Source organism: Anguilla anguilla, chromosome 16 (assembly GCF_013347855.1).
Source record: "Anguilla anguilla isolate fAngAng1 chromosome 16, fAngAng1.pri, whole genome shotgun sequence".
NCBI classification, from domain to species: Eukaryota; Metazoa; Chordata; class Actinopteri; order Anguilliformes; family Anguillidae; genus Anguilla; species Anguilla anguilla.
This window is the reverse complement of record NC_049216.1, coordinates 12,891,807-12,901,930: the sequence shown is the minus strand read 5'-3', so window position 1 is coordinate 12,901,930 and position 10,124 is coordinate 12,891,807. Positions and strand designations below refer to the sequence as shown.

At 43.2% G+C, this 10,124-nt stretch overlaps 1 protein-coding gene across 1 annotated transcript; it reads left to right on the top strand.

Annotated features, from left to right (window-relative positions):
* The first annotated feature begins 393 nt into the window (after window positions 1-393).
* LOC118214840 (ADM-like) lies at window positions 394-2,944 on the top strand. The gene is made up of 4 exons (XM_035395102.1): window positions 394-512; window positions 1,086-1,201; window positions 1,352-1,477; window positions 1,677-2,944. The coding sequence occupies exons 2-4, from the start codon at window positions 1,098-1,100 to the stop codon at window positions 1,945-1,947; spliced, it is 501 nt and encodes a 166-aa protein (XP_035250993.1). The 5' UTR covers window positions 394-512; window positions 1,086-1,097; the 3' UTR covers window positions 1,948-2,944.
* Window positions 2,945-10,124: the final 7,180 nt, after the last annotated feature.

Below are 10,124 nucleotides of genomic sequence, written 5' to 3'. Positions count from 1 at the left end.
GGCCAGTATGTACGGGACAGTGACGGGGCAGGAAGTATTTACAATACAAAATGTTCATAAAAACACACTAAAAAACAAGCTGTAAAACAAAAAATAATCTAAAACCAGGTCATTTTTATATGATGATCAGTTTCAAATGGCCTGAATCCAAAATGATTACAAGAAATCACGTTCTTCTAAGAAAAAAAAACTCCATGTTTCATTCCCCCTAATGTCATTCTCCAAATTCCAGGTTTTATTTTTTTCAGAAGCGGGGATTGCATTGTTTTACTCACAGGCACAACACATCTCCCTGTAATGTACTGGCACAGGATTGGGATGAGAGAGCCTGTCAATCAGGAAGCCCCTCCCACCATGAGTATAAAAGTTCCATCTTCTGGCTCTGAAGCTCAGACCAGCAGAAGTGTGACAGCTGCTCCACAGAACTAAAAGATACAGGACCTCAGAGCCTCTGGGATACTTTCCTCTCAGAACTTTTCTCCTCAGAATCAGTGGATTATTTAGGACATCAGGTATGTACCCTTTAATTTGGTCCAGGCACAGCATATTTATACAATCTGACTGCAAGCTGTTGGATAGATTCTTGCTTGAGGTCAGCGCTGACTAGTAATTGACAGGGTCTGGTATAGCATTTAATGTTATATAAGGTGTGCAGCTCTTATCAAGTTGCCCTCTGCATTTTATTTCAGATGTAAAAAATTCTTAATTTTCCTACCCTGTTAAAATGAGCATCCTCTGTTATTTTGTGTTCTGTTTGCACTCAGAATTAGAAGGTAGTAGGGTTTATCTTGAACGGACTGAAGACTGAAGTGAAATGTTCTTGATGGTTGTAAAAGTAGCGGTAATAGACCATGTCTGAGTACTCTAGCACTGATTAGGGGCCAGCGGTAGGACTGTAGTCTTGTTTACTCAGTCAGGCAAAGTGTACTCTCTGTATGACACTGTAAATAAACCAATGATAAACTCCAATAACTTGGCTTTTGGACTCTGTTGTGAAACCAGGAGAACAGGACAGTGCTGAGTTATTAATCATGGGTCTTTGGAAGAGTAAATGACTGACAGGCGCGTTGGCCTCTCTCCCACAGGTTCCAGACAATATGAGACTTCTTGTCCAGTCAGTGCTGTGCTGGTGCCTACTGGCTACTGTCGCTTCTGGAGTGGAGAGTGCAAAACTGGGCTTGAGCACGGAGATGAAAAGGAGGTAAGTTGATTATTTCCTGACTGACTTAACTTTAATTCAGTCACAATGAATCTGTTCTACACACAAACTGTGTTTCTGCAGTGCGGCATTCCGTGCTGTAAATTCCACCGGTTGATTTGTCGCTGATGAAAATATCCCGCCCAATTTCAGGTTGAACATCTGGCTGCAGAACAGAAGTAGAAGAGATTTAAGCAGCACATCTGCAGCTGACAAGGCAGACTCAACACAGTTCATAAGAGCAGAAGATGTCAGAGACACCTTCATTCCCCATTCCAGGTAAGAAGACCTTTTGTTTAGTTAAATTTTCTGGTCACTAGGCTTCATTGATTGAACTTGCTGTAGTTGCACAGTTTAAGCCTCAAGTACTCCAGACTGAGAGTAGGTAGCTGGGAGACCTCTGGTGTGGAGGGACACCAGCCCAGGAATGCTGCCCATGGATTAACGCTCTCCCTCTCTCTCCCTCTCTTTCCCCCAGCACAGACCTCAGCGTGCGGGTGCGGAGGTCGAAGAACTCTGTGAGCTCAGCACGGAGGCCGGGCTGCTCCCTGGGCACCTGCACGGTGCATGACCTGGCACACAGAATCCACCAGCTCAACAACAAGCTGAAGGTTGGCAGCGCCCCCATGGATAAGATCAGCCCGCTGGGGTACGGAAGGAGAAGACGCTCTCTGCCCAGACTCCAGGACGTCCCGCGGCCAGCCTGGAGGACGGTGCGCGGGCTGGACGCACTCCTGCAAAGGACATGAGGCCAGGGGTGCACGCGGGGGGGAGGGCCAGGATCTGGCTGCCACTGAAAGGCTACAGGTGCCCCAGACTCCCGCCAATGCCACAGAGCAGAGCCAGGGTGGCACTACACTCACCCCATCAGCCCCAGGACGGCAGGGGGACAGGATGGAACAGGACAGGGCAGAGAGAGGCGCAGTGGGGTGGCAGGATTGGGTGCCGTGGAGAGGCTGGAGGGATTTGTGTGTATTCGGGGAACCCCTCATTCCTGGGACAATGAGACCTTACACACTTTTCTCTCTCCCCCAGCTCCGCAAGGATTACCCACAAATTTACGAGACACGGCCGAGTCTCCTCTCCCATGACCTGGACACCCCACAGTCAAAGGGGAACACGAGCAAAGGACAATGCCCGATCCAGAAGAAGAACACCAGGAAGATCTCACACTCTTCCTCACCTGCTGGAAGTCTCACCTTCCACACCTGCTCAGAGTAACTCTGACCCACGGGCCAAGAGTGGAGACACGGAAAGAAAGAGAGAAAGAGGACTGCAGAGCTATAAGGCTGTCCATAAACCGAGAGCGTGGACACTGTACGGGGGCATAGCTCACAATCTCTTAGATAGCCTTGCAAATCCATTAAGGATGTCATACTTGAACTTGATTTTTTTTTTAAAGAGAAATGTGCAATCTATATTATATATAAATATTTTTATTTTGAGTGTGTATATAAGTTAAAATGTTAAAATGTAACTATTTAAAATGTTTTATATCTGTTACTATATCTACTTATGGAGATCTATTTTATGAACTATTTTTATATAGGAAAAAGTATATGGGCATTGTAGCTTTTTTTGTTTGTACCGTTTGTATTGTGCCTTGCTAAGTGGTTAAAACTGTGGTAATGGAAAAAAAATGTTTTTATTGCTTTGTCATAATATATTATATTTGAATAAGTGATCTATTCTATTGGTTCCAGAGTAACACGGTCAAACAATAAAAATTTCCGTACGTAAAACCCACTGTTGTCCAGACCTCCTTTCTTCTTGGCAGAGTGGTGGCACTGAGCAGAGAATGGCACGGGTGACTGGCGCTCCATGTGGAGACGAGCAGCACCTGGTTTGGGTTAAAGTGTTCCGGGGGCCTGTAAATATCAGCCCCCGAGGCAGCCAGAGAGCCTGCTGCATTCCAGCTCCGAGGCTCAGAGGCCAGCCGCACAGTATAACCTGGAGTGTTAAGATTTGGGGAAGGGTGGGCACTGTACTCCATGGGGGGGTGGTGGGGTGGGGGACAACAAAGCATTTCTTCCAGGGAGTATGGAATGTGGTGCAGGAAGTGGGGGAATGAGTTGTAGCAGAACAGGAAGTGGGGTTTTCATGAGCTGCGCTTCGGGGTCACACACCAGGCCTCTCGGGATGACAGACGTGCCTCCCTCCCCGTGCACATCTATCTGAGCCATAACTCATCTCTAACGCCCTGTGCTCTGGAGTCTGTCAGCCGCACCTGAGGCAGTGTGACACTAACACTAATGCAGACTCACGGGGTGGTGCTGGCAGGCCGGTGCTGTATGATAGCGCCCTTCACCCACGAGGTCCCAGCCTAGGGCACCTTCGGCTTGAATGTGAAAACCATGGCAACCCGTCCCCCCCAGACACAATAATCTACTCCCTTACTCTGTCACTGCAGATAATGCTGGAATCAATTTTACAGCAATAAGCCAGTTAGATTTTATTACTTGTCAGTACAAAAACCTCTTTATTTCTGAGGCCAATCTGTCATGAAGCGAGTGAATAGTTTCAATAAGGTAGCAACTGTATTTTAGATACATGCTGGAATGCGTTTTTTCCAGGTATCGACTTCAGAAAAACCACAGGACCAGAGACAAGGTTAAGGATATATTTGGGTCATTATCAGGTATAAAGTTAAGGCGGAAAAGTGTTTGTAGTACAACGTACTGCTAAGAAACTGAATAAAGTATGCCCGTAGGTCACCTGCCAGTAACATGCTGAAGTACTGCACTGCCACCTGTTGGTGACTTATTATTATTGCCCTTAAAGGGATAGTTAAGTTTCTGGGACGTTTTGATACTATCAGCGGTAATTCTAGAAAATGTTTTTTTTTTTTTTTGGCCAAGACAGCTTTTATGTCCAATGAAGGATATTTTAGATAATCAGTTTCTGATGACTTGGTAGCTTTTCCATGGCAGGTATAGGGGTATTTGGGGGTATGTGGGCTTAAGTAAGAAAACTCCAAAACAACATGTACAGTGACAATGTTTCTATAAGCAGTCATCTGCATATGAACAGATTTATTTTATAGTATTTACCTGCCATCGTAAAGCTGGCAGGGCATCAGAAACTGTGAATATGTATAATATCCTTCATTGCACACAAAAGCTGTCGGTGCCAACTTAAAACATATGACAAAACCCCAGAAAGTGAACTGTCACTTTAAAGTAGCATTTGGGATGTTCCCCAGTATTTTCCAGAAACATGAAAGGAAATATATACTTGGCATTGAGTAACAGTGAATAATCGGTTATTTGTGACAGAGCTTATGTAACTAAAATAAATAGGCCGAAGATCCCTTTTAAAAGCAGAATCACAGCAGTCCGTCTGTTTCTGTAGTTTCCCATGGAAAATGCTCAGCATAACCGCAGGATGCACCAAACTTAAAAAGAAGGGTTTCCTCAGAGACAGGGGACACAGATGAATGTTCTCCTGCCTTGATGGTCTACCTGCACCCAGATCATGCTCAGGAACTCTGGCTGTTGGGCCGTTTCCTTACCTTACCTTTGCACAAAAAACACACACTTTTTACTTGGCAATGCACACAGTTCACAGGCCTGGTCTGCACAGGAGATGAAAGCAGATTACGGACCAGGCCAGGGAATGCTTTGTCTCAGTGAAATACGCAGTGTGCTACAAACAGGTAGCTCCCATGTGAGCCACAAACCTCAGTTGGAATTCTGCTCCTCATCAATCCCGGCCACTTGCATGACGGGGGCGTGGGGGTGAGCAGCGCATAGCTACACATGCCTGCGTCACTGCCTCTGCGGCAGCCTCCGCTGCAGTTATCAATATCACACTGCTCTGAGGTGTTTCTGAACTGGACTGTGGCTGCAAGAGCCAAACGCATTTCACTAAAAGGTTAAAGAGCACAGTGTGCAGTTACACTCCCCCCCCCCTACCCATACAGACTCCGAGAATTGGTTAACAAATGGAGGAATGTGAGGATCACTTTGATTTAAACTGGCTCACGTGACAAGCACTGCTGTTCAATGATGATTTCTCCATTGGAACAGGGAGCTCACTCACCATGCATGGCTGACAAATCTCAGAATTCCCCAAAATAAAATATAGGCAGTTTTTCATGGTGCAGTGGGAGCATATTGTATTGTTTAATAGGGAGTCAGACAGGGTCAGATGATGTACAGTTTGACATTTATAGAAAACCCCAAAAAAGTAAATAAATATATCAGCCAAGAAGCACTTACTAAATATTTATGGTATTAAAGCATTTGGTTATGCAAGAAGTTTGGGAAATTTCCATCTTTTAGAGGCCTTACTTACTGTACTGAGGGATGACTGTAACGTCAAAGCATCTGCCCTGTGCTCACATGACACTGGTCACCTCATTCAGGGTAAAAAATTATTTCTGTACATGCAGCATAATATGTTTCAATGGATAAATCTGTTTGTTGATACAAAGACAAGCATTGAGTTGGGTATACAAACAACATTCTCAACACAGTCAATGTTCGCCACATATGTCAAGGTTATTCATTACACATACTGTAGCAGTTATTAAATGGACTGCATTTTACCACCATATATTACCACCATAATTATCGGTATTATTCATTTGTTCACAGCATGTGTCTGGAACTACCACTGACATCACCTGTTTCAATGTCACAGCACCCTCTACAGGGAAAAAATATGCTTTCAGTTCAGGCTTCAGAGCGTGTGAACTTGTGAAAATGTTTTTTCTGGGTGCCCAAACGCCATGGTGGAGACTAGGGTTCTCTCTCAAAATAAATTACATTTCACAATAAAGAATTTTATAATCTATACAAAAATGGCAGCATATCTGCAGAGATACAAAAGTTCTGGTCATCGAAACAGGGAGTGTAAATTTGGCTCTGCAACAGCATCTACAGCATATCCACTGTTGATTGTCCAGCAGTGACAGATGCAAAGATGTCCCTGTCAGAATGTTTTGATGCTTAATAAGGATTTATGTTCAATTCCATGACTTAAATCATAATGTTTGTTCCACAGATGGCAATCACATTACCATCAGAAGCCCATTCCTTCCACACAAAACACATTCAAAACAGTTGAACCCAATAATCAGATTAGTGATTGAGCTCGAGGTGTAATTGAATTATTTGAATGAATGTAGCCACTGAGTGAATGTAGCCTATGTTATGCACAAACACCCAGGAGTTTTGAAGTGTGAATATGAGGGCAACATGCAGTCTCACAATGTGAGTATTCTACAGGATTCCATCTCACAGTTACTCTTCTCCCATATTCCTGTCATACATTAAATTTTCTGGCCTGTTTATGAATTAAAAAGCACACAGAGGACAACACTACTCAGCTACTACTCAGCCAGCACTCACAAAAAGGCCAACAGAATGAATTACTTTTACTTTCACTCATACGTTTTGTGGCTATCGCATGACAGCTGGAGATCTGTACTGAAATACTGTATTAATCTGTAATACACTGAAGTAGTGACCAAGTGGAGCTCAGTGCTAAACCCTCAGGCTCCAAGTCACAGCACAGCACCGTTAGCATACAGCCACCTCCCTGATGGCAGGGGTGATCACTGCGCTGTGCTATGCCAGCTCTTCCTTATGACCTCACCATTCCCGGCAGGCAAAGGCATGACCACCACACTGCCCTTTAGCACATCCTCCTACCACTGCATTACATTACTTTCATTTAGCATTCTCTAATCCAGAGCTCTCTAATCCAGAGCAACCTTCAATATAGGAGAATGTAAGTGCTGAGCAATCTGAGCTATAGTGCCAGACCAGGCGAACAACATTTCCAGGTCAGTGAGCAAAGAGCAAAGTGCAAATTCCAAATACTTCCATAGCATGCATGTTATGGATGGAAAACCATTTGCTCTCTCTGAAGTGAGAGAGCCCAAACATACCTTCTTATTACACCACAGCTTGCAAGTTGCGCTTGGACTGAGATAACCCAGAGGAAGGCCCTTCATGCTCCGCTCTACAGGTGGAACTGCTGGCATCCTACTGAGAGTGACAATATACAGATCCCTGCTAACCCTCTTTAGGCCTGGCAGAAGCTGCCATCAGTTATGTGACCCATCTGTGGGGCTGCTGGCCAGTTAGCACTGGCACTGTTAGGATTCAGTCCCAAAACATGGTGCCCATCCATGCACTAGAACTAGAATGAGCCACTGAGCAGCTCCCTGCTTCCCAGTTCAACTCTTCAAAGTAGAACCTTGTGGGGGCTGGTGAGCCCAGAGAAATACACCTGAACACCGACAGAACACTGACATTTCAAAAGAAATAACTTGGCTAATGACACACTGAATGGTCACACTTATCACAGCACCACTGCAACATTATGCTGTGTGGAGCTAATGTTTCAAATCTTTGGTTTTCTGCAGCCTCCCTGTCATTGCATCTGAAACATTTCAATCTGATACATCTTCTGAAAATTCATGAAGTTATATGATCAAAAACAATATTGTGGAAATGGATGTTCTGTACAATAATATAGAACAAGACACTATGTCTCCTGTTACCAGTCTTGTACAGTTACAATCTTGAGAACCTCTTGTATTTAAGAAGCAGAGAAGACAGAAGGAATGTAGGAGATGAGCATCTGCTGAGTCTGTAGACTCCCACAAGCAGATGGCTTACTCATGAGTCATGACTTTTGTGCCTTACCCAGAGTCCTGTGCTGCAGTACCTGTGCTACCTGGGACGGCAGTGCGGCTGGCCAAGTAGCCATGTTTGATTCCAATGATCTCTGCCGCTTCTGTGCCCAACAGCAAACTGCTTTACTTTCTCTGCACAGTAAAACATATCCAGCCATTTTAAGGGATAATATGTTAAACGCAAACTGCGCATTTCACCCAGAGAACGCTATACATGTTTCACTTGCAGGACCTAACTAGATTAAAATTAATCCAGATACCTCACTAGGACCAATAAGAAAAAGCATATCACCCCCGTTTTAGCTTCCCTTCACTGGGTTCCTGTACAGTTTAGGATTGATTTTAATATGTTATTGCTCACTTTTAAAGCACATTCCGGTCTAGCTCCAAGCTATATTACTGAAGTTTCTACTCCTTATGAGCCAAACTGCTGTCTGAGATCCTCAGGTACAGCGTTCCTTGTCGTTCCACCGTCTCGGCTTAAGACTAAAGGTGATTGGACCCTTTCCATCAAGGCCCCTAGACTGAAATGACCTGCCTGAGGAGATCAGACTAGCCAATTCTGTGTCCTCTTAAAATTGCTTTTAATTAGCGAGCTCTGGCAGATTAGCTTGAACATTGCTAGCTTAGATGGACTTCAGCAAAAAAGTTGTCAAGACAGGTGTGGGCACAGGTCTTGAGTTCTGATTTGTGCTAGGCCACTGCCTTCCACCAGGGGGTGCATACGATGCCACTGCTGTGGGCAGTGTGTGTACACCTAACACGGAAAAGCATGAAAATCATAAATGGATCAATTTCACATTACGAATGCTGTACAATATAGTTGTGGTTTAGGTTTTTGTACTTTTTTTATTAATTTCTTTTTTAAGAATAATGTAGAATCCATGGATATGCTTATGGAAGAACCTGGATGTGCAATACTGCTAGCCTATTATTGTTGAGCAAGAAGACATGGTCATCCTGGCTACCTCAGTCCCTGGGTGGGGCTGCAGCAGGGCTGCTGTCTATATATTCAGTATCATCACAGTCCGGATTTGATACCAGACCACAGGGCCCATCCACATACTGAAAAACTGGGGGGTCTAACAAGATGTGCCACCCAGCAGCCATGATAAACTACCATACTGAATATTTTATTCTCCTTTCCAGTCACTGTAGAGTGAAATTTTATGGCCATAATGAACCTTTTTTTTTTTTTGTATTGTTGCTTGGAATGTTTAATACTATTCATTGTAATACTGTACTAAATGCTGCCATGTAGCCTATTGTGTGGCCCAGTATTGATTATGAATACATAATACTTTTAAAGCAAATGATTGATAGATGATAGATGAATGGGCAACGCTTGTAAATACATACGCAGCATTGTTAAATTTACAAACAATTTATAGAAAGAGATGAGGTTTAAAAGATCATTGTAATAACTATACAAGCTATTACATTGAAATAAATCATGAACAAAGGTAAATCAATAAATAATCGATTCAACCATAGACTCTAGCAAGCCACCTGCAAATTAAAATTTTGAATACACAATGTCATACGCTTCAGGCAAAAGAACAATGGCTGTGCCCATACAGGCTTTAAGAACATTTTTCATATTCAGTCTGGTACTTGTCTTTCATTCAAACACCTCACAGAAAATTGCCATTGCAATGAGTTATCCACACCATGGACCTTGCTCAGGAAACAAAAGGACCAAAGGCTGCTCTTCAGCTCGGAAAGCATGAGTGATGAGTGTTTGATGTCTACTTTTAGGTATACAAGTCACAACACTAGCAGTTGCATTAGCAATGTAAACTTAGTTATTAAAAACTTACAGCTGATTTTTTTTGCTGTTATGGTAGTTTTATTTAAAAAAACATATGGGTACAAAAAAATAATGTAAATTCACATACTATACCTATTGTGTGCTCATCTGGCTTATTCACTGGCATCATGCTTGTAGCTTCTTGTCCTAAATGAGGAAATGAAACTCTTTAAATGAAATAAAATTGAAATAACCTGGAAGGGGATGTTAGGCACATACTATAATGAAAATGAGTAAATGTCCATGTAGTGTCTTAAATTTGTAAGCCCTTTTGAGAGTGGGTGCCTGGCATTGAAATACATGGAGTATTGCATTGAACAAAGTAAGATTATGAGCTGAACCAAATATGGTACCAATCATCCAATATTTTCTGGGGTAGGCTAAATAAATCAGACTCTGTCCATACTATGCATTGCTAGAATATACATTATGTATCATTTAACACTAGATATCTTTATATAGCCTAT

Coding starts and splice junctions, on each gene's coding strand:
- LOC118214840 (XM_035395102.1), top strand. CDS start 1,098: ATGAGACTTCTTGTCCAGTCAGTGCTGTGCTGGTGCCTACTGGCTACT. Junction 1,202..1,351: donor AGCACGGAGATGAAAAGGAG/GTAAGTTGATTA, acceptor GCCCAATTTCAG/GTTGAACATCTGGCTGCAGA. Junction 1,478..1,676: donor ACCTTCATTCCCCATTCCAG/GTAAGAAGACCT, acceptor TCTTTCCCCCAG/CACAGACCTCAGCGTGCGGG.